Genomic DNA, 24838 nt, shown 5'->3' on the forward strand with positions numbered 1-24838 from the left:
CAGAAACACCTCCCATATGTAACTTCCTTCTTTAGTTTTGACTGCAGTTCCACCTCAAAAGCCATCTGATGATACGCACACATCAGGGTAAGTGTGTTTAAATGTATTGTAAATTTGTAGATTTTATTTCATATCAAACCTTTAGATTTTCAAATAAGTTCAAACTTGGATTATTAGCCTTCATGGTATATTTAACATGTTTATACTGTACTTGAATTAAAACGTAGGAGGACATAATCATGCCTGGTCCAAGTGGGAAAAGGCGATTTGGCTCTCATCGAAGGGTGGGACAGCGTGTTGAAACGCCAGAGGATATGTTTGTAGCAGATCAGTCACCTGTAGCACAAGCGGAAGAGAGTGCTGAATCTTTGAACATATTGCCTCATGAAGGCCAGGTCACCTTAGAATCTCACCGCATGCTTTCATCGGAGCAGAAATCAAGCAAGAGAAAGCTTGGGTCAAATAGACAAAGTAAAAGACGCAGTGCTGAGTCAGCGGTTGAATCTTACCACAAACCTACAGAAGACATTGAAGAAAATGTGAGTACAGACAAAATTGAAGCACAAATGATACCTGCAGGACAAGAAGCAAGCAAGTTAAATGATTATGATTTATTGTATGGGACACATTTGTATTCAGCCTACACACCTGGTCATACATCAGAGAGTTTGAACCCAAGCTATCCAAATGATGAGGAACATCAACTCTTAAGTAGTAATTTGCATTCAGCTCAAGACGCTGGGGAGCTGGAACATAAATGGGATACTGGTTCCTATGAACTGGAAAACACAGGTAAACAGTTGCCAGATAACCAACAACTGCATGACAAGTTTGAATTCCCAACAATATCTGATTATATGATTGGTGCAGAAAAACGCCTTGCAAATAAAGACCCTCCACAGCCAGATAAATTATGGGGCGATGACTTAAATGCCAAATCAAAGGAAACATGTTTTCCAGCCTATCCAGAGGAGAATGCCCCTAACAAAAACACTGACTATGAAATTGCTGAAATTAAATACAATGTTGAGCAGCCGAGTCTTTTATCAGCAATAGGGAACCTGCCTGCAAATGAGGAACATGAGCTGTCTAACTTTTCACAAGTCAGAGGTGCTCAGCTTCCAGACCACTTTCAAATTACAGAACTCAAGTCAACAGAATATAACCAAATTGATTACACTGAAGTTGTGGAACACGAGAAAAATCTTGATGCATACCTTGAAAATATGACCGATGAAACCATGGAAGATAATGCAGCTAGGAACACTGGCAGTGATGATACTAATAAAGAAGAGACAATTACATTGAAAACATTTATACAACTTACAGAAATGGACAATTCAGACAGTTTTCCAGTTGAAGAAATAAGTGATCATGACAAAGAAAATGCTAATTTAATTTTAAGTGATCCTCAACTGCAAAGAAATTTGGGGATTTCCAGCGACTCTGGTTTAAATCCACAGGACAACCTCAGAGAAAACCCTATGAGGGAAGACCCCACAGAGGTTTCCGAACACAAATTTAAAAATGATCATGTGTCTAACCCCATGGAGACGAGCAACACCGAAAATAAAGACCCCACAGAAAATAAGGAACTTGACAATGATCAAGAAATGTCTGGGCAGAATGCAAAAGACGTCTCAAGCACAATAACGGAGAGTGAGTTGTCTTCAGGTGTTCAACCAGAGAAAGGTTTTGTATTTAACTCCCACAGTGATGACAATGCAAGTGCAGATGAGTTGGCTGACTCATTCAGCCCTGTTGCAAAGACAGGAGAGGTTGATAATCATCCTGTAGAAATTAAAGAGTTAACATTTAAAAATGTAAAAGCTGAATTAGAAGAAATTGAGATAAAAGTAATGGATAATTTAGACACTTTTCAAGGAGAAAACACAAGTGAGCTAGTCAGAGGAAATGAACATGGTGTGTTCTCTGACTTTATTACTTCAATCATACATTCAAACACAATTATACCACAGCTGATAAATGAACAATCACATTCCAGGAAAATACCAGAGGAGCAAGAACTTTCCAGTGCTGAATGTCAACCAATTAAAGATCCAGCAGAGGAAAATGAAACTTTATTGCAGGTACCTCTGCATGAAAAGCTGGAATATGCAATAGAGGTAGGCATGCCCAGAAACAGTCTTAATGAAGGTGGAGAAATTACACTCAGTGTCATGACAGCCGCAATTTCCCCGCCAAAAGCAGACGTGTCCACAGATGAAAAACATGAAAACTTGAGCTTTTCACAAGACAGAGCAGTTGAACATCAATACAAGGATTTAATTGAAGAGGCTAAGCCATTGGAAACAGACCAAATAAAAGACTCTGACATCTTGATAACTGGATCTAAAGATGATGATGAAAATATTGACATTATTGAAACTTTGGAGGCAAGTACATCTCAATTTAGTATTATAAATCCTCTTGACTCAGATTTAAATCCACAGGACAACCTCAAAGCACACCCAATGAAGGAGGACACCACAGAGGTTTCCGATCAGAGATTTAAAAATGCTCATTTCTCTAACCTTATGGAGACGAGGATCAACACTGAAAAAACAGACCCCACAGAAAATCAGGAACCTGACAGTGACGTTCAAGGAATTTCTGAACAGAGTGCAAAAGAAGTCTCAAGTGCAATAATCGAAAGTGAGTTGTTTTCAAGTGTTCAACCTGAGAAAGCTTTTGTCTTCGACTCCCAAAGTGATGACGACAATGCAAGCGCAGATGAGTTAACTGACTCATTCAACCCTGTTGCAAAGACTGGAGAGGTTGACAATCAACCTGTAGAAATTAAAGAGGTAACACTTAAAAATGGAAAAGCTGAATTAGACATTTTTGAGATAAAAGGAATGGATAATTTAAACACTTTTCAAGGAGAAAACACAAGTGAGCTAGTCAGAGGAAATGAACATGGTGTGTCCTCAGACTTTATTACTTCAAACACAACTATACCACAGCCGATAAATGAACAATCACATTCAAGGAAAATACCAGAGGATCAAGAATTTTCCAATGTTGAATGTCAACCACTTACAGATTCAGTGGAGGAAAATGAAACTTTATCACTTGTACCACAGCATGAAAATCTGGAAGATGCAATCGAGGTAGGCATGCCCAGAAGCAGTCTTAATGAAGGTGGAGATATTACACTGAAGGTTGTGACAGCCGCAATATCCCCGCCAAAAGCAGACCTGTCCACAGATGAAAAACATGAAAACTTGAGCTTTTCACAAGACAGAGCAGTTGAACGTCAATACAAGGATTTAATTGAGGAGGCTAAGCCATCGGAAACGGACCAAATAAAAGACCCGGACACATTGATAACTGGATATAAAGGTGAGGATGAAAATATTGACATTGAAACTTTGGAGGCACGTAGATCTCAATTAAGTATCATAAACCGTCTTGACTCAGGTTTAAATCCACAGGACAACCTCAAAGAGCACCCTATGAATGAGGGCACCACAGAGGTTTCCGATCAGAGATTTAAAAATGCTCATTCATCTCACCTCATGGAAACAAAGATCAACACTGAAAAAACAGACCCCACAAAAAATCAGGAACTTGACAATGACGGTCAAGGAATTTCTGAACAGAGTGGAAAAGAAGTCTCAAGTGCAATAATGGAAAGTGAGTTGTCTTCAAATGTTCAACCAGAGAAAGGTTTTGTCATTGACACCCAAATGGGTGAGAACAATGCAAGCGCAGATGAGCAAACAGACTCCTTCAGCAATGTTGCAAAGACAGACTTTGATAGTCATCCTGGGGAAATTAAAGAGATAACATTTAAAATACAAGCAACTGAATCGGAAAATTTTGAGATAAAAGGAATTGACCATTTAGACACTTTTCAAGGAGAAAACATGAATGAGCTAGTCAGAGGAAATGAATATGGTGTGTTCTCAGAATTTATTACTTCAAGCACAACTGTGCTCCAGCCGATAAATGAACAATCACATTCCGGGAAGATTCTAGACGAGGAAGAACTTTTCATTGTTAAATCTGAAATTAAATCAAAAGAGGAAAATGGAAATTTGAATGCAAATCGTGGTTATTTGGCGAGTCAATCTCATGCAAATGCGGAGGTGTCTATTGCTTCACCAGAGATGTGCACAGAAAGCAGCCATATTGAAGATGTGGAAATTAGGTACAATGTAGTGAGAGCTGCAATTTCCCCACCAAAAGCAGGCGTGTCCACAGATGAAGGACATAAGAACTTGTGTATTTCTCAAGGCACAGCAGTTCAACAACCACAAGACAATTTAGTTAAGGATGCCAAATCATTCGATACGGATCAAATAGGAGACTCTGAAATCTTTCCCGATAAACATGAAGGTGAAATTTATAAAAATACTGGCGACGTCAATGAGATGATGGAACTGCATGCATCTAAATTAAGTATCATGAGCTCTCTTGATTTGGGTTTAAACCCACAAGAAAAGCCCAAAGAGCTTCCCATGAAGGATTCTGCAGCTAATACCATGGATAAATGGGTCAAGACAGAAAGAACAGACACCACAAAAAGTCAGGTGAGTGAAAATGAAGTGAAAAATCAAGTGATATCTGATGTGAAGGAAGAAACGACAGCAAGTGAATTTTCATTTAAAAGTCCTGAAACGGAGAAAGGTTTTATCTTTGACTCCCAAACTGATGACAACAATGCATGCGCAGATGAACAAACTGACTCCTTCAGCCATGTAAACAGGAGAAAACTGGGATCTAGTCGACGCAACAAAAAAAGGCATATAAAAGTCTTTTCTGATGAACTGTACAGTGACTTTAAAGATAATGCCACCGCAAAGGCAAAAGATGATGACTACCATGGAGAAATTACAGATGTGACATTAAGAGTAAAAACTGTTGAGGAGGAAAAGTCTGCGTTAAAAGAAAAGGACATTTTAGACACTTTTCAAGGTGGCTACATGAGAGATTCAGATGGAGCAGTCTCGGGGTTTATTTCTTTAAATAGTCACTCAAGCACAATTGCACCCCAACTGCTACTTGACCAATTAACTGCAACTAAGCTGTCAGAGGGAGAAGAAACTCCAATTGTTGAGTCCAAAACAAAAATGGCAGAGGAAAATGTACAGGCTGATTTGCTGAATCAACCACTTATAGATGCAAAGGTTTCTATTGCAACACTAGAAATGTGCACATCTAAAAGCAGCCTTAAAAAACACACAGAGTACAGTGAAGCAAAAGCCACAATTTCCTCAACAAAAGCAGAAACATCCATAGATGGGAAACATGAGCATATATGCTTTTCTGAAGTCAAAGATGCTCCAAATCCAAATTTCATTTCAATGAAGGAGCACAAATTATCAGAAACAGAACAAAATGAAGACTCAGTCATTTTGAGTCCTGCTCTGAACAGTAGAAAACTGGGGTCTAGTCAACAGGACAAAGGAACTCACCAAAAGGTCTTTGCTGCTGAGTCCCACAATGAGTCAGCAGATGATGCTGCCGGAAAGAGCAGCGATGAAAAAGATCCCTCAGATGATAATAACATGACCTTTACAATAAAGGCTGCTGAGATGCAAAACACTCAAAAGAATAGCCTTAATGAAAATGAAGACATTGCGTGTGGGCCAAAAAAAGCCATCATTCCAATACTACAAGAGGAAAAATGTGAGCAGGTCAGAACTCCTAGAGATGACAGTGTTCAATATATGGAGAACAATATCAATAAAACAGTCAAAGAAAAGATGGAAGTTACTGAATTAAATCACATTGATGACCCCACTACTGAAGTCCTGAAAATGGAAGCTTCAGAGGACTTTGAATCCAATAAGGAACTTAAAATGGAAGGAACACAGTATACCTTGGATAAAGCATCACAGGAATGCAAAAATGAGAAATTAGAAGTGGAAGTTTCGAAAAGTCAAGTCATGCTAGAGGACGACTCAATTCCTCCAAACGCAGACAAAGATGAAGTTGCCAAGATCAGTTCACATGGAGAGGTCCCAGATGTACAATGTATCTCCAATCCACATAGAATTGTTTGCGATATATCAAACATGAATGTACAAGAGTCAGATGAAAAATTTCACGTAACAAATGTAAAAGCTGTATCTTTAGAGGAAAAGTCACTGGAAATTGTTCAAGAAGCTGGGAAAGATACGAAGGGAAAAAGTGTGGAAGGAATAAGGGATAGTTCAGAACGAATTGGACAGGTAAATTTGCCTTTAACTCCACCTAAGAAGAGAAAGATGGGCTCTACTCGAAGGTCTCGTATCAACAAGAAACAAGATGCAGAAATGCACATAGAAGACTATACGACAGCCATGGAAAATGTAGGTGTGATGGAGGATGTGAATGAAGCATTACAAAACCAAACGACCAAATCATCGCTTGACGAAAAGAAGGAATTCAATACAGCTGAAGTCAACCAGGAACTTCACAGGAGTGCCAGTGAAAGCAACATGATAGCATCCACCAATGATGTCATGACCGCCTTTTCAGAACATGTGTCCTCCCATGATGCAAAAGGTGCTAATCGTTTTACTTCCCAGGTAGCTTATGTGACGGGAAATGACAAAGACGCAGTGGATTCCACAGAGGCACGTAATACTGATCATGTTCCAGTCTCTGAAGTCCATAATGTAAGTTCTCTGGACATTGAGAGGAAGAAAAAACAGCATATAAATAAAGGTGAATCTTTGAGTGAGGCCACGGAACATGAAACAAAAGGAATTGAAGGTCAAGCTGCGACTCAAATAACTGGTGGAGAGCACATGAAGCAACAATCAAATATCCAAGGAATAAACGCTGAGATTGACGGGGCTTCTGAGAAAAATGGGAAAAATCACAGTTTGACAAATAAAAAAAGGATTGGCTCCAAGCGCAGAAATCTTGGAACTATGTCGAAAGGTGACTTGGAGCTCAAGTTGGATTTAAGTAATGAAGTACCGGTCACAGTTCTCGTTCATGATGTTATAACAGAGTCTGCCTGTCAAAGCGATGATAAAAAATTGAAGCCTGAAAGTTTGGGGTCCGAACCAAGTAAAGGTAACACTGGAGATCCTCCAAGCACAGTCCTGGCTCACGGGACAGGCGGAGAAAATATAACTGCAGAACATCATCTGGTTCAACGCGACATCCTGGAAAAAGATTCCATCACTGCCAGACCTGATGTGCTCTCAGAATTAGAACTAGGGGGTAGAAAGCGGAAAATGGGATCTCACCGGAAGTCCCGGGCACAGCAAACTCATGTTAAACAAAATGAAGTCAACATGATGGAAACAGAAACTGTGCGCGTGTCACCCACACACAAACAAGCTGATGACATCATTCAAGGGCCTGAAGAATTACAGGTAAGAGACAAAGTACATTATTGTACATTTAAATGTTCACTACAATCCACGATTTTTATCTCAAATTACTACATACATTGTAAAGTGACTATTTTGGTTAGGCAGCGTTTTTTCTAAATCAAACCACAATAGGAGACACTGCACCTCTGTATTCAATACCCTACACTGAACAGGTATTGGTTGTAAGTGTAATACTAAAATTGCTGTTTAATATGGGACTTGTATTGACACATAGTGGCATGACGTGTTTGTATGCTATCCTGATCTGCAATTTTTTGTTGGTGACAAATCCAACAATCTAAGACAGGGTGCAAGACAGGGGTGTCAGACTTATTTGTGCTGCCATAATTGTATTTATGGTTTCCCTCAGTGAGCCGAGTGACTGTTGAACAGATATGATGGCCTCATATTATATATGCAAAACAAAAAGATGAATGATAGCTGGTTTCGAAATCAGAATTCAAGGAAAATTTGGTATTTGAGAAAGAACCATGTAGTAGATGTGGATGGACCAGATCCGACCCCTGAGCCTTGAGTTTGACACCTGTTATTTTTTAAGATAAAGTGATTATAATTTTTTTTGTCATAATACAGCCTTCATATTTAATTACATAATTGTGTATTTTCAAAATCCATAAGTTCTTTTCTATTAATTTTAAGATGTTGCAAATGACTGAAAATCTCTTCATAAATTTCAGGGCAATGAAAGCGATACCAAACCATCTATTATTTCAGAGTCTATAAGGTAAGAATCCTATGTGTAGTCCATTTTACTTTCTGTAGTAGGCTACTACTGGGCATTGGCATATTTTTCTTTTCCTCTGATAGCAGAATAAAGCCAACTCATGAAGTGACAGCATCCCAAACCCTTCAGGATAAGGTTCACTTGGGTCCAGATACTTGGAATGCTTCCTATGGTATACCCACACATTACTTGTCTCAGCTTCTTTTAATCTATTCAATCAACCATTTTACTTGTATTTTGAGTTTTTTTAATCCTGTAGGTAACCACATTATGTCAGCAGGTAAATCGGCCAACTTGAAAGGAAACCCCTTTAACGTGATCATGGTTGGAGACAGCTGCGTGGGCAAGACATCTTTCATGAAGCGAGCACAAAACGGGAAATTTTTCCCAGATTTGCCCGCTTCCGCTGGTACAAATCTCATTTGCTCTAATGAAAATGAATAGAATAATTGTAGAATCATGTGATTGTAATTTGTTTTGAAGGCCTTGATACGTGCTTGTGGACTGTGGTTGTGGATGGCAAAACTGTTGTGCTACAGCTGTGGGATACAGCAGGTCAAGAAAGGTAAAACGTATTCTTATTCTACTTAATCAGAGCAAAAAATACAGTGATCCCTCGTTTTTCGCAGTTAATAGGGACAACCCCGCACAAAAATCTGTGAAGTTTTGACAGAGCTTATTTACATTCAGACCTAAGCATGCTGCTGAAGGACATGAAGCGCTCGCGTCTCTAAACCAATAAATACACATGACGCCTTCGTGTCTCTAAACCAGTACTTCTCAAATAGTGGTGCCAAGGGGGGGGCGTGTGACCTCGGGGAACATGCTTTTTTTTTTTTTCTGCCGTACTGGAATAAAGTGTACTTGCGCATCCACTCAGTGGGTGGCAGTGGCGCTCTCATTTTCAGAGTGCGTGCAGTATTTTTGAACTAAGGAAGAGCACTCATCACACAGAAAACAAATATGAAGAGCAGTGCGCCGCCGCCGTTTTCGAAAGCCGTTTTCCGACCGGATTCACTCACGCAGCGACCCACTGTCTTGTCCGGTTCTTACGCCGCCGCCCGATAAGTGCCATTTTCGGCTTGGGATCGTCACGACGACCGCCCTCACCTACGGTTCTACCTCGGCCGCCGAGAATGCGCTTTGTTCGTGCCGTTTTCCTTTTAGCTTTGACTTTTAATACTGTGGGTGATGAGGAAAGACTGTTTACTGTGTCTAAAAATAATTATAACGGACCGCCAGAAGCCAAATCAATTAAGACGCCACTTAAAGACATTCGACCCCAATCTCATTGATAAGCCGCTTGATTGTTTTTCAGCGAAAACGTGCCGAATATTGCCAACAATCGTCCTGCTTTGTCAGTGTTATATCAGTAAACCAGTGAGCATTGTTAGCATGCTCATTGCAAAATGACTCCACACCATTGCAAAGGAGGTAATACTGAGTGTGAGCAGCAAAAATAAAAACTGTCCTTCTGTCCAAGGACACTCTTTTTTTCCTTTATTCATTTTTGTTTTTTCGGTCAATTTTTTTGGCATATTGTCCTCATGAGTGAATGTTTCTAATCAATTTGAATTTGTTATTATTTACTGATTTTATTACATTTTATTTTTCTGTATCAACTGGTCAAAAATGTACCTTGAGTGTATTTTTACAGTTTGAATGTGACTTTTTTTTTTTTAATTCAGGCAAATTGATGCACGTCAAGTCTTCTCTGTTACAAACAAAACAATGTTAATAAAGTTATACTTTATTATAAGTTGATCTATGTTACTTTTTTTCTTTATTAGAAAAAAAAGACACAATATTAGGCAGATGCGTATTTATAATAGTAATTTTATAGACAAATAATACTATTTACAGCGGCGGCAGAGAGTTTGGGGGGGCGCGAAACATTTACGTCTTGCTTGGGGGGGGCGTAGCAGAAAATAATTGAGAAGCACTGCTCTAAACCAATAAATACACTGAATTTAGTGGCTATCACCAAATCTGGGAGATAACTGGACGAAACTTTACCCATTGAAATCAAGTCATGAGGTTTAGGATGCCCTCTTAGCCATTTTTGGCTCTTTGAAAATGGCTATAAAAACATGACTTCAAAAAGGCAAACGTAAGTGCTCATTTCTTATTAAAACACATATGTATGCATATTAAAAAGTAGTAAAAGCATGAAATACCACCCCCCCTTTCCAAAAAAGGACTTTGTTCTTCTGTTTTAGTCGATTAAAAATCAGCAAAGATTTATTTTTTGCCCTGCAGAAAAAATGCAGGTCTAAAAAAAAAAATCAACGTATTTTTTCCAATTTAACAGCATTGGAAAGAGATATAAAAAAGACATGTTTTTGCTTAAAGTATAATTAAAAACCAAAAACAAAAATTGTATGCATATGCATGTTTTCATAAATGTTTTTAAACCACTGCAAATGTAGTAATTTTAATATAAATGAGATATATAAAAAAGAAAATAATGATTTGTACATATATACATGCATATATCTTAACTTTTTTAAATCGGAAAAAAAAATACGCGATGGACTGAGGGGCCAAGTTTGAAGCGCAAAGTTGCTAGGGATTACTATATTTCTGAAAACAACTTCCCATTAGAGGTCAAAATTACATAGTATAATATTCAATCATTGCGGCATCACAGAAAGAGTTATAGATTTGAAACTTTTCATACACAAATTATGACTTTTTTTTTTTTTTTTTTAAACCCCTTATTAGGCACTCATTTAACACACTGGCTGCCATTGATGGCGCTAGACGTCCAGTTCGTTTTGACTGTGACGGTTGGATGACCGAACGTCTGGCGCCATCAATGGCTCTGAGAGATGAGCATTCACAGCCAGTCCTCCCAGTTTAAATAAATTGTCCATCTATGGCTGTCTATGGCATGCACTGATTAAAATACTATGAAAACACTACTGTTACTTGGGCCATAACTAGTTTGTTTCTGGTTTTATTCATTTTATTTAAAGTAGTTTTTATTAAAATTGTATATAGAATAGAACAGAATTAGGTATTTATTGTCATTGTCAACAACAGAACATAGTGAACAACAAAATTTTGAAGTGGCACTCCAATATAAAAATATGTACTCAATAAAATAAATAGCCACACTTAATAACTTTTCAACTTTCATTAAACATATTTTTAACTTTTGTGATTAAACATCAACTTACAAGTAGTTGGAGGACATCTCTGTCACGGCCTTTGGGGGTCTGTATCATTTTCACTGGCACTAAGCAACTTTGAGGAGGGTGGTACTTGCCACACAAAAAAAACTAAAAACATGCGCATACATCACTTCCCTCTTTAGATTGTCATCTGATCAGAGGTGGGTAGTAACGTGTTACATTTACTATGTTACATTTACTTGGGCCCCCCCCCCCACCGCTTCTACAAGGTACGCCTGCATTTGCGCAAACTATGCATGCGTTGAAAGGAGAAGCCTCATGTGTCATGGGTTTACCTCTGAACCAGAAATGCATTACTTGCCCACAGCAAATTTGGAAATTACTACACCTTCTCTACTGTCATTATTTTGTGATCAGTTTTTTTTTTCGTGATCTCAACTGAACGCATCACGCAAGAGCGAGAGTGAAGGGAGAGCTCACTGGGCTTTTATGGGCAGGTGCCAAGTTGTGATTGAAATAAATCTTACAACGAAAGCCTGACATCATTACTTGGGATGTTACAATCGATGCCCAGTTGCGCTCTCACCACTTCGAAAATAACAAATAGAAGCATATGGTGTGGCGCTGCGTATATTTCCTGGAAGCCGCAACCAGGAATGCTTGTGCATAAAAGTGGCAATCCGTGAAGTGGCGACAGTTTTGACAGGCAGAAATGTCTTGTTAAAAAAAAAAAAAAAAAACGATCACGCGCCTCTTTGACTGGGGGTACCCGCAGGTCACTTTTCAGTGTTTAATTTTCCTCTACCCATTTTTATATACAGTACTTATGTTCGGTCGGCATCGAGTTGGGAGGGGCCAGCCCCGCAGCTGGCTGATCGGAGAGCAAAGAATAAGGCAGTTTACAGTATAGCCCAGGAAATTCCATCCAAATTCAGTGATGCCAATTGTTGTGACAACAGTGATAATGAGTGGCTGCCCTACAACAAAAACAAGAGACATTGGTGCTTAGGTGTAAGACTCACAACTAGAAGTTTTATTGGTTTTCTTATTCAGCATTGTTCCTATGGTGTTGAAATTTCCCAAAAATTGTTGAAATGTTTATCAAAGCATAAAAGGGATCAAGGTTTTCTATGTTCACAATAGAACACAAGTAAATTAATTTTTGATAGTAAATTTACATTGTTTTATGTTTATGTTGTCACTTGCCCAGAAAAGGGTTATAGCTCTTCGGGGTCAAAAATAATAATAATAATAATAATAATAATTAATGATCAAAAATGGTCAATTTCACCAAAGGAATAAAGGTCTGTTAAAATTTGAATAGCTTTCCGCTGTATTGAGGGTTAAAGGGTTAAATTTTCTTTTCATACCCTCAAAATGGGGTTGATGGAGCCTATAACAATTGACTGAGCAAAAAGCAGGATACACGCTAAAGTGGTTACCAGCCATTAATGCAGCATGTAAGGGACAACATTGTTCAAACACACTCCTTAGCAGTGTGAGTATAAGTTGTCCATGCCCTCCGCTTAATTGGCAACAAGTGAAGGGTGAACTCACCTCTCATCCATAGTCAGCTGTAGAAAATGGATGGATGCTTAATTCACTATACAATAGAACATTCCTCTTTCAACATTCACATAGGCATGTCTACAATGTACTTTGTAGATTTGTAATATCGTCAATGTCTTACATTTTTAAAATGTACTGACATTTTGACCACCCATTACAACTCATACTAGCCCTACCTGGTGCAGACTTCACAACAAAACAAATGTCGCTATGTTGGCGCAACACTAGTAGCATTCACTCATGTGCACATCAAAATAATTGCACCAATTTCAAAAGTATTATAGTACAACGTTTAGATTTTATTTAGACTATATTATTTTAGACGATAAATATTGTGAGGACCAGTCACAGTATACATGTCATAGTAGTACAGGCCACGTGTGGCCAACCAGGCCATATGTTAACCAGGTAAATTCTTAAGTGTGTAGGTTATTAGGTTAATTATTAGATGTGTAAGTACATACCTGCACAGTATATACTAGGCTTTTGAAATACTTTGGTTTGGATCAGTTAGAAGGCTTGAACACTATCCAAAAATAAATCTCGTTTTATAACGGTCCTAATGGGATTGCCCTGTTTGTGGTCATCTTGTGCAATCGTAAGGATTGCATGATCACATTTTCCAGGAAAGAATATTTTGGGATTTTTCTGGGAATTTAGCGAGCCACAGTCATCAGATCTTTAAAACCACAATTATCTTCTTAGCCTTGACTGTCGTCACACAGACTAGTTTTACCGGTTTGCTTTTTCTTTTGTAGAGAAAAATATTGAGGGAAGTTATTTAAATTTCAAATCTATTGTGTTCCCTGACAGTAGCTCATATTTTCCAATTTTGTATGGCTTCAAAGGTTTCGCAGTATCACCAAACAGATACTCCACAGAGCGCATGCCTTTCTCCTGATGTACGACATCACTTCCTCTCAAAGCTTCACCGCTGTCCATTACTGGGCAAGCTGCATTCAGGTGAGTTCTGCATTTTAAATCCCTGTACACAAATCATTTCCACCAAGGGTGTCTAAACTTTTCTCTGAGGGCTGCTTTCAGAAAAATCAAAGAATTTAAGGACCAACTTGAAATCCTTCCACTTTAATTTGTTCAATGCCGGATTGGAATCGTATAGCCCACTGGCCCACCGTTATTGGGCCCTAAAACTAAGGATGTCCCGATCACATTTTTTTGCACCTGAGTCACCTGGTTTTGAGAATCTGCCGATACAGTCCTGATCTGATACCGAAAAAAATGTGTTAAAAATAAATAAATTGTGCCACATCATAATGTGAATTTTTTAAAACAACAATACCGTAGAAAAATGCTTGTCTTTATTAAATGCGTCAATGAGTCCACTCAAATCCGCTCACGGTGCTGAGAACAGCCTCTCACTTACACAATTAGTTGCCACAGCACACTACCGCTAGTGTTTAACTAGCTAAACGATGATTGACACATTTGTGCTTTTAATGGTAGAGCTACAAACCTGTCAAGTATTGTTAACTTTAAGTAGCCAACTCCAGGGCACTGCTGTCCAAGAAAATTGGCAGGGGGTTGAGTGAGAGGCTGTACAAGCATGAAGCAGAAAAACCAACATATTTCTTTAATTAAAAACCCGGTCCTTTTTACCTGATTCCGATCCTCAGAAAGGATCGGGACATCCCTACATACATTCAAAATTATCCTCCATTACTATTAAGAGTCGGGCAGGATCAAATTTACCCCATGACAACCAAATTCTTTTAACCTGTGAGTAATCAAATATCGTATCCCGATACAACATCTAAGTAGCGATTCAATTCAATACTTTTAGAAACCCTGTTAAAGACATATAATTAATTTTAATCCACATATAAGACACACTGGCTGCAGGGTTTAAAGTGGAGGGGAAAAGTAGCGGCTTATTGTCCAAAAATTACGGTACAGTACAGTTTTTGCATCATATTTTGTCATAAATTAAAATTGCCTGGGTTTCATAAACACAAACAGACCCTGGTAAGAAAAGGAATCCGTACTTATTTTAAGCAGTGCTTCTCTCCAAAGCTCAAAACAATCCATTTAAGACCTAACGTACTGTGCCTGAGGCAGTTACCATTCAACAGCCATCCGTGAAGATCTGATAACAAAATAGGCTGAACAAATGCATTAAAAGTGTCTCGAAGTCTAAATTGGTCACTGCCAATCAAAACTCTTGCTTGTTTCCAAATGCAATTTTCAGGAAGGAGCCATGGAAAACGTTCCTATTTTACTTATTGGAAATAAAAATGACAGTGTGGAGCGTCAAGTTACAATTGAGGAAGGTCTTAATGTTGCAAAGGTAAGGCTGCAGCATCATTGCTTCTCCCTTTAGGAAGTAAAAACACTTGGTAGTTATTCTTTTAACAGGAGTTCAAAATAGACTGCATGGAGTGCAGCGCTGTCACTGGCGACAATGTGATTCAGTCTTTGGAAGCTGTTGCCAGGTAATTATCTTTCTTGTAGGTGTGTACATAAGTATTTCTTAATGTTCAAGGTTTTGTGTGTCTCCGTACCTCCTGTTCTTGCCAGATTATTGAGTCAGAAAGATGACAGAAGAGAGGAAACCCTGATATTGCATAAAGAACCTCCAAAGAAGAAATTAGGATGTTGCTGAACAGAAGACAAAGAAGTGCTTTGATCATACCTTCGTATATAATATTAGTTATTAGGTATGTGTGAATAAAATCTCATTTAAAATCTTATCTGTATCTACAAAGCAACACATTTACTGTTCAGACTATAAAAGAGCTGTCAGTTTCAATCTGGATGAGCTACATTTTGGTTGCACTTCTGAACAACCTTGGTGCCTTGGCCTTGGTTGACCATTTAGGCATTTTCAGTGCAAATTTTCATCAAAAGTTAAGAAAAATAAAGAAACTAATTCTAATTCCATTGTTTACAAACATGATTAGGCTGTAAATGAACTGCACTGCATCTGTATTTCAGATAATCATAGTCAATGACGAACAACAAATATCTGTAGTAAATTGGATGGCATTTTATTTTTCCTCATTTAATTGTGTGACGAAACATATCTTGATTAAAAATTGTGAAAAATCCAAACAAACAAAAAAAAAACTACTTGTTCTTGTTGTTGAGCATTGTTCCTGACTGACAAGTCAGCATTGTTCTCACTTTGGACATCATGTTCCTTGCAGGTATGCAATGATGTCATCAAAAGGAAGTGTTTATAACAGGCAAATGTTAACACTGCCTCTCACATCAGATTCTTATCTTGAGGCTATGAAGTTTTCGCCACATCTTAATGCAGCACAGTGCTTATTTCTGGCTCACAGTGGACTCAAGTGGTTAGAGCTTCATGTTCCTTCACTTGAATGTACTTCTTCTCTGTCCGCGTGCTTTTGTTCACTTTTGTTTGTAATCACAGTCCTAGGTGGATGGGATGGTCTGTTTTTTTTAGCAGAGTGGTTTTCTCGGACTGCACGCATGACCTCAATGGGTGTCCACTGGTTCCGAGTAAGGGCATCCTGCAGTGTGAAGGAGCCGTCTCTCGTGCGTCGAACTCCCTTACAAATAGCCGTGCTTCGCAGTTCCAGGCCAATCTCGTGTACCACTTTGCGCAGGTATTTCTGCGTTTCATTCAAGCACCGTACCTCTGGGAACACATCAAACAAACGCCATTGGGTAATGACTATAAATTGACGCGTCAATGGGTGTTTTAAGGGTTGTTTACCCAGAGTGAAGTTGGGCGGCTGGAAGCGAATGCACCTCAGGCCCGTCAAAATAGGTGGCGACTTCCCCTCTGGACCCAGTGAACCTTGCACAGCCATCTCGTAGGCTTCCTGTGACTGCATGTCTACATTGGCATACCTGTGAAAGATAAACAATCTTATCAATTAATCAGTTTTAATGGGTATTTTTGGAACTGGCAAAAACTGACTTACGTTAACAAAGCCTTTTGATTTGCTCCCTGCAGCATTGCCAAAACTCTTTCCAGCTTATCTTCAGTAATATGATCTGTTGCGCAAACAGGTGACGTGGCATTTAAATGACATCAAGCTAACATTCGCTGCCAGCCATACCAATCAAAATGTATTACATAACCATCACCATCAATAGCACTTTTTAGTTCAATCACTACTATAAAAGGTTGTTTCAAACTAGTGGCAGCGTAGTGTGAAGGGTTCAGCAGGAACCCATTCATTGTGTATGTGGGAGGGGACTCAGTTAAAGTGAGCAGCGGTGGCCTTTTTGGACGGAGTAGAAAGTCGAGAGTGAATTTTCAACAAGGAGCGGTGGCCAAAATAGAGACTTGTCGTATTTTCACAGCGCTGATGTCAATAACGCATCTAATAGCAGAGGGGCGGACGTACTGATATCTGTGCTATCAGGCTGTTTTGGCAGATGGATACACACAATTCAAGGCCAAAGAAACGATGATAAATGCGCTTTAAGTTTCGCTAGCTCTGGGACACTCTAAAAATACCTCTCACACCTCTCCTTGCGAAGCTAAAGCATACCACAATGTGCGTTTGTGTGGAAATATAGATCACGAATACCAACAAAAAAAAAATAACCATCTTACCGAAATTAGTAAAACTATTTACACGGCTATCATAATGCCCTCTACTCCTTGAAATAGGAAAAGCCGCTGTTGTTCCTGTGCAACAATGAAAAATAAATGCATTGGTGGTTGGGACTATAGTAAATATGCTGGCTGGAGTCCTCCGCCTTTCACTTTCTGACTGCGTCCTTTCCGTGGGCCGCCTTTCACACTGGCCTGCCGCTCTAGTGGCTAGTTTGAAATAGCCTTAAGTACCGCAATAGCATTACTACTCTTCATCTATATTTAAGCACTGTCCTAATTTTCAAAATGTACTTGCAGTAATATCAAATACACTTTAAGACTTGACTTTGTTGTAATAAAAAAGTCTGGAATTTTAAATCTGAAAACAGCCTCTTGAAGCCAAATGAAGGGTAAAGCAAATCAAGGGACAGAACAATATTAAGTTTAAAACAAACATAATAGTACTAATACAAATGCAATAGCTTTGACTGAAATAGGTTAATATCTGTGTGACAGACCAAATACAATGAAAATACAGTACTATTTTTGCATGAATAGAGTAGATAAATACAATAAAAAATGAGCATTGTTGGGTGAATACTGCGATCATTAATCCATTCCATACCATAGGTGGATCTTTCCACAACCCGTCCCTTGTGGGAGAAATCATGTGTCGCAGTACCAAGCTCGCACTCCAACGTATAGTCCTGAAAAAGCAGGTGCCAGTCAACCCATGGGGATAATGTGCAAATGACAACATGGAGCTATTGAGGTTGGAGTTAGAATCATGAAATTACCCTTGTTACTTTTGTGTAGTAGAGGTCATTCAGAGCCTTGTTTCCATTCCCAACACCAAGAACTAAAGTGGAATAAGATCAAATCAAGGGTTAACACGTGTATCTACAAATACAACCCCTAGCAAAAAGTATGGAATCGCCAGTCTCTGACGAGCACTAACTCAGACATTTTCAGACAGATAAAAAGCTTGAAAAAATAATTAGTTCAAAAGTGCAACTCTTCAGCATTCAGAAACACTAAAAATGAATAAAAAACATTGTGGTGGTCAGTAAATGTTAATTTTATAGAGCAAGTGCAGGGAAATATATATGGAATCATGAGAAACAAACAGAAATAATAATCAAAACACATCTCTAGTATTTAGTAGCACCGCCTCTGGCTTTTATGACAGCTTGCAGTCTCTGAGGCATGGACCTGATGAGTATTCTTCATCAATTTGGTGCCAACTCTCTTTGATTGCAGTTGCCAGATCATCCTTGCAGGTCACAGCCTTGCTGTGGACCACTTTTTTTTGTTTTTTCTAGGGCTGTCAAACGATTAAAATTTTTAATCGAGTTAATTACAGCTTAAAAATTAATTAATCGTAATTAATCGCAATTAATCGCAATTCAAACCATCTACAAAATATGCCGTATTTTTCTGTAAATTATTGTTGGAATGGAAAGATAAGACAAGATGGATATTTACATTCAACATACGGGACATAAGGACTGGTTTGTTTATTATAACAATAAATCAACAAGATGGCATTAACATTATTAACATTCTGTTAAAGCGATCCATGGATAGAAAGACTCGTAGTTCTTAAACGAAAAATGTTTCTACAAGTTATAGAAATTTTATATTAAAACCCCTCTTAATGTTTTCGTTTTAATAAAATTTGTAAAATTTTCAATCAAAAAATAAACTAGTAGGCCGCCATTGTTGATGTCAATAATTACTTACACAATGCCCATGGGAGGTGAAGCCTATAAAATCAGTCGCACCCAAGCGCCAGCAGAGGGCGGCAAAACTCCATAGACACAACAAGGGAGCGTTTCACTCTACTGTCATTTAAATCTCTCTGAGCGGGCCATCTGCGTTAATTGCGTCAAATATTTTAACGTGATTAATTTAAAAAATTAATTAACGCCCGTTAACGCGATAATTTTGACAGCCCTAGTTTTTTCCAATTTACACCACAGGTAGGTAATAGGGTTGAGATCTGGGCGATTTGCAGGCCATGACATTGACTGGTTGAGTCTTTCTCCAAGGAATGCTTTGACAGTTTTAGCTCTGTGGCATGATGCATTGTCATCTTGGAAAATGACAAACATTTTAAATTGAAGGGATAAGAAAGCTGTCTAAAATTTTAATGTACACTTGTGCATTTATTGAAGATTTAACCACAGCCATCTCCCCAGTGCCTTTACCTGACATGCAGCCCCATATCATCAAGGACTGATGAATTTTGATGTTTTCTTCAGGCAGTCAGTCATCTTTGTAAATCTCATTGGAACAGCACCAAACAAAAGTTATCCGAGTTTGTCCTACATTATAAAATGTCTGAGTGAGTGCTCATCCAAGACTGGCGACTCCATACATTTTGTTAAGGGTTCTATATATTAGACCTAATTAAAATCATACCCATTACACCAGAGGAAAATGTATCCAAACGATGTCCAACTCCAACACGGATCTGCTGAAATTCTGGCCCAGTCACTAAGACAAAAGATTTGTTTTAGTCCACTCAAAAGTAACTTGGAAGTATATTCATGACCATTACTGTCGGCTCTCACTGGTTGTGTGTAAAAGAATCACTGACGAAAATGAAAAATAACATTTCTAATATTAAAAAGAAGTACTGTATATGAATGAAACATGCAAACTTTGGTTTGCAGGATGTGAACAGTCAAGTAGAAGTTGTCATGATTTCAAGATGGATGTGGAAATGTGTAGTATGTAAAATTAAAATTAGGTCGAAATAATTGGTTTGTGATAGTAAGATTTGCATATATGTAAACAGTGATTCATAGTATTGTTAAAGTTTTACTTATTTTAAAGTTTTGTCAGTTTAAAAAAAAAAGATTCACAATAAGATAATAATCATAAATGTGACTATTGTACATATTATGTATATTTTCGGGGGAATGGGTGGAGTAAATTAATTGTTATTCATACCTTTTTAGGCCAAAACTATACTAGTACGGCCCTCTTGAGGTCTAATTGCTGTTAATGTGGTCCCCGAACCAAAATGAGTTTGACACACCTACACTAGACCGACTGGCGCTGTTCTTTTTATGGACCTGATAGTCTGTTTAATTCATGTGACTTTGACATAAAGTCAAAACACATTTTAACACCACTACTAATCAAGTGTAAATAAGTTGTACAGTGGTACCTCGACATCTGATCTTTTCAACATCCGACATAAAATTTGACACACCATTTGTACATCCGACGACATGCTCGAAATACGACGATCTATGACAACATCGCAATTTCTTTGTTTTCCCGCAAGACAGACGCACGGCAGATTTTCTTGTGAGAGAAATCAACATGGGTTCCAACAATGTTGGTGCAGGTGGTGAAAAAAAGGGAAAAGGTCAATGCTTACCATTGAAATGAAGATGGAAATGATAGAAAAATATGAGCGTGGTGTGCCCATCCATGAACTGGCTCGACAATCCGGCCATAGAATGTCTACTCTCGACGGATCTCCTCTGACCTCCGTTTGCCAGTCTTTATAAGTTAAGGTGATATTTATTATTGTGGTAACATCACCAAAGAAATCGCCAGTTTTGTCAGGTTTCGAATTATTTATTCCATCAACTTGTGCAACACAACACGCTTACTGTCCCCCGCAGCTGAAAAACGTCCCATCTCTCTCTGTCGAGTCAGCCACGCGATGCGTTCAGGTACACCACGCAAACACATTCGCCACATTAGGACCCGATTCGTTACATTATTACAAGTATTATTATTATTATTGCTATTAATATATTATTTTTCCAATTTTTATTCATAATTTATTTGTTTTACTCTGTGTAATTGCTTTTTGCAATATACCAGCAGTATTTATTAAGGATTTAGTGTAAGTTTTCGGGCTGTGGAACGAATTAATGGAGTTATAATGTATTTTTATGGGAAAATCCTGCTCGACATGCGACCATTTCGACTTACAAACAAGGTCCTGGAACGAATTAACGTCGTATGTAGAAGTACCACTGTACTTAAATAACAGAATGTTTTCGGAGACATTACTAGTAGAGATGTCCCAATCGATCGGGTCCGGAATCCGAGTATCGGAATCGGCAAAAAAATATCGGCCATGCCTTTTTTAAATTAAAAAAAATTTTTTTTTTTAATTAAATCGTTTTCTAATTGTATTTAACGTTACAGACATGATATGTTACACTCATCCAGAGTCTTTAGTTTAGGCTTAAGGTAGGGTTATCAAATTTATCCCGATAACGGCGGTAATTAATTTTTTAAAAAATGTATCACGTTAAAAAATTTAACATAATTAATGCATGCGCTGCACGACCCACTCATGCATTGTCGCGCTCAATTTGTAATGGCGCCGATTTGCCTATATAGAGAGATAAAAGGCAGCGCAAAATGATTAGAGTGAATTTTGGCAGCCTTTGGAGCCTTTTTTTAATTGGCTAAAGCCTTACAATCCCTCTCCTTACAATTAGGAATATCATGGGAAGCAATGTGGGGAAGCAAGGTAGCAATTGATCTTTTTCTTAACACCTTATGTTATTTCCCAACGTAGAGAAGATATATCAATTGGTAGCACTACGCACAGTCATGGTTCCATTTCCCATCATGCATTTGGGCATGGCTAGAGTATCATTTACTGAAAGCTCAACAAAAACACTACATGGCAATATTTAGTCACAATATACAAAGTCACAAGTCTTTCTATCCGTGGATCCCTCTCACAGAAAGAATGTTAATAATGTAAATGCCATCTTGAGGATTTATTGTCATAATAAACAAATACAGTACTTATGTAATGTACGTTGAATGTATATATTCATCCGAGTTTTATTCATTTTTTTCTTAATGCATTGCCAAAATGTATATGATTGGGAAAAATTATCGGGAATGATTGCAATTGAATCGGGAGCAAAAAAAAAGCAATCGGATCGGGAAATATCGGGATCGGCAGATACTCACACTAAAACGATCGTGATCGGATTGGGAGCAAAAAAACATGATCGGAACAACCCTAATTACTAGCATACCACATGCATTTTCTACCACCAAGTGGTACTGATTCATGTTAAGAACTTATAGCAAGTGCAATTTTGTCAAGAATAACTACTCTAGTATCTAAGTATGTAAGAGGATGCGTACATCTGACAGGCCTTCTGTAAATTGTTGCTCAGTACATAGGATGAGGTTTTACAACTACAACAATGTACATGGGTTGGACAAAATAATGTAAACACCTAACATTTTGGCATCATAATCATTGAACATAATTGTCAAAAAATGGCATGAGGAACATTCTACTGAAGTTATTGAGCATTTATGGTCCGTTTTAGAAATTCAATTAAGACATCGATTTCCACTGTCATCGGTTCTAAAAGAGTTAGAGGGTATTCTAATTGAAGAATGGCTTAAAATTCCTTTGGAAACAATTCACAAGTTCTATGAATCAATACCTCAGAGAATTGAAGCTGTAATTGCCGCAAAAAGCGGCCCTACGCCATATTACATTAGGTTTTGTTGATTTTTTTAAAAAAGGTGTTTCCATTATTTTGTCCAAGCCCTGTACGTCTGTGATGGTTACTTTGGTCAACTCCTGAAACCACGTAGTTAGGAATAATGTAACCATTTCTTGGGGAAGCAGAAAAGAGCGAGCAGCTTTTGGACAGTTTTTGTGCAAAGAGCCCAATGCCTATTTTTATGACATTTACAGTATGTTTACAGATTTTATTGTTTTCATAAATTCAAGCAGCATTTTAAAGGTTTAAATGATAAGGTTTTAAATGAACACGTGGGCCTACTTTTATTACCATAGTTTAATGTTGAGCAGGGGTGAAAGTGGGCCAGAACGGTCAGGAACGCAGTTCCAGTAGAAGATTCAGGGCAGGGCCGAAATGCTGTTCCAGTACACGATGCTTTGATTCCGAAAATACAGCAACTGTCACAATGCTATGTTAAAATTTTTTTTTTTTTTTTTTTAAATGCTAAGCTGCCACACATGTATTTCAGCTCCAAGAAGAAAACAATCTACCAACATCAGATTTACATACACAAGTGTTAACAACAATCATAATAAAGTGCCTGTGTAGCGTAATCCGTTTCCACCAATATTTATTATTGATTTTATTCCACGGACGGCATGGAGGTTTCCCAGCTGCTGCAGTTATCAGAGTCTGACGATGATGAGTCACGTCAATGTGCGAATGCACGCAGCAAAGCAAAACGCCTGGACTCATTTATCCGTTCAATTGGCTGACATACTGACATGTGATCAGCAGAGATGGTTAGCTCTGATTGGTTCAAATGTGCATGTTTTCTGGAACAGCAAAAAAAAAAAAAAAAACTTGTTGAATTGATTCAACGAAAAAGGGCAATGCAACATCAAATGGATCAAATCTTTAAGAGCAACGAAAGAGTTGAGGAGGCCTATTTATCATATTTAGTTTTATTTGCTCTGATGGGGAGGTTCAGAACATCTTAGCTGTCAATGTGCACTTTGGACTTATATTTGTTCATTTATGTTAGGCTACTTATTCATTTCCTTATGATTTAAAAAAGTCAATGTTTGCGCGATCATTAAACTATATTCCATTTCAGTCTGCATAGTAGAAGTCATTTGTACTTATTTTTCTGAATGTATGTTACTTATATCTTTATTGTTAAAAAAAAAAAAAAAAGTAAATGTTTACATTAACTTCAATTTTAAGATAGGTATATGCTATGTTCTTAAGTAGTTAAAATTGAGATTTGGCATTTAGTATGTGAGGAAATGAGGGGAAATAAAAATTAGGAGATGGAGGTTGGGGTTATTGTTATTTTTGTTAACTTTAATTTAGCAAATCATTGGGGAAAAAATACAATTTTGAATGAAAAATAAATAAATAAAATTTCTGGCTCCGTGGCGACCTTCACGTCGGGGAGTTCCGGTGTTCACCGGCAAGAAATTCTAGCCACTTTCACCCCTGATGTTGATCTCTAAGAAGTTTGAGAACCACATACCCAGAGGATGATTGAACAGGACCGGGACGCTGACAACTGTTAGCCCCTTTTGCGTCACGGTGTCATCGCCCGATGGTGCCAAAAAACGGGTTTGCACAGGAAGAGGCAGCGATGGCAACGCATTCAAACCTGCAATACGTGTTCATAGTTTGATGTCATCAAATACTTATATGTATACGCATTGAGTATAATATGTCATCTAGAGCATGGGGAAATAAGAAATATGACCTTCTAGGAGCTTGGTCTCGATAGTGTCCCTCACGAGCTTCCACCGGATACCAGCCGGTTTGTAGACACAAAACAAACCCTCTAACTTTCGGAACATGCGAATCCCAGGAGTTGCCATTGTTTCGCTTACATTAATGAAGTATCTGTCATTTTAAAAGGAATAAACAAGTAAACGTTTCGGAATCAAGCAGCTACAGAGTAGCTCGTGAATGACTGTTTACGCCACACCATACACGTGACGTATGGCGTCGGCTACTTTTTGCACAGCCCCCCCTGCAGTACTGGATGTCAAACTGTATGTAAA

The 24838-nt window shown here is 38.2% G+C and overlaps 2 protein-coding genes across 6 annotated transcripts; one reads left to right on the plus strand and one right to left on the minus strand.

Annotated features, from left to right (window-relative positions):
* The first annotated feature begins 52 nt into the window (after positions 1 to 52).
* On the plus strand, positions 53 to 15855 carry rab44 (RAB44, member RAS oncogene family). Of its 4 annotated transcripts, XM_057846032.1 has the most exons (10): positions 53 to 87; positions 228 to 7322; positions 8021 to 8067; positions 8151 to 8239; positions 8345 to 8476; positions 8551 to 8632; positions 13622 to 13736; positions 14980 to 15078; positions 15147 to 15223; positions 15309 to 15854. In XM_057846032.1, the coding sequence occupies exons 2-10, from the start codon at positions 240 to 242 to the stop codon at positions 15391 to 15393; spliced, it is 7809 nt and encodes a 2602-aa protein (XP_057702015.1). In that variant the 5' UTR covers positions 53 to 87; positions 228 to 239; the 3' UTR covers positions 15394 to 15854. The 4 variants fall into 4 exon arrangements, with proteins under 4 accessions (XP_057702015.1, XP_057702017.1, XP_057702016.1 ...); XM_057846034.1 differs by having other exon boundaries at positions 69 to 7322; positions 8154 to 8239; positions 15309 to 15855; XM_057846033.1 differs by having other exon boundaries at positions 70 to 7322; positions 8348 to 8476.
* Positions 15763 to 24791, minus strand: trub2 (TruB pseudouridine (psi) synthase family member 2). Of its 2 annotated transcripts, XM_057846036.1 has the most exons (8): positions 24535 to 24791; positions 24307 to 24435; positions 19732 to 19806; positions 18105 to 18166; positions 17933 to 18014; positions 16685 to 16757; positions 16474 to 16610; positions 15763 to 16395 (listed from the first exon to the last, which is right to left on the minus strand). In XM_057846036.1, exons 1-8 carry the CDS (start codon positions 24650 to 24652, stop codon positions 16097 to 16099), a joined length of 975 nt encoding a protein of 324 aa, XP_057702019.1. In that variant the 5' UTR covers positions 24653 to 24791; the 3' UTR covers positions 15763 to 16096. The 2 variants fall into 2 exon arrangements, with proteins under 2 accessions (XP_057702019.1, XP_057702020.1); XM_057846037.1 differs by lacking the exon at positions 19732 to 19806.
* Positions 24792 to 24838: the final 47 nt, after the last annotated feature.

The sequence above is a fragment of the Corythoichthys intestinalis genome, chromosome 9 (genome assembly GCF_030265065.1).
Source record: "Corythoichthys intestinalis isolate RoL2023-P3 chromosome 9, ASM3026506v1, whole genome shotgun sequence".
NCBI lineage: Eukaryota > Metazoa > Chordata > Actinopteri > Syngnathiformes > Syngnathidae > Corythoichthys > Corythoichthys intestinalis.

Coding starts and splice junctions, on each gene's coding strand:
- rab44 (XM_057846032.1), top strand. CDS start 240: ATGCCTGGTCCAAGTGGGAAAAGGCGATTTGGCTCTCATCGAAGGGTG. Junction 8,477..8,550: donor AGATTTGCCCGCTTCCGCTG/GTACAAATCTCA, acceptor TTTGTTTTGAAG/GCCTTGATACGTGCTTGTGG. Junction 15,079..15,146: donor AAGGTCTTAATGTTGCAAAG/GTAAGGCTGCAG, acceptor TTCTTTTAACAG/GAGTTCAAAATAGACTGCAT.
- trub2 (XM_057846036.1), bottom strand. CDS start 24,652: ATGGCAACTCCTGGGATTCGCATGTTCCGAAAGTTAGAGGGTTTGTTT. Junction 19,807..24,306: donor CCTGTTCAATCATCCTCTGG/GTATGTGGTTCT, acceptor CTTTTGTCTTAG/TGACTGGGCCAGAATTTCAG. Junction 16,611..16,684: donor AATCAAAAGGCTTTGTTAAC/GTAAGTCAGTTT, acceptor TATCTTTCACAG/GTATGCCAATGTAGACATGC.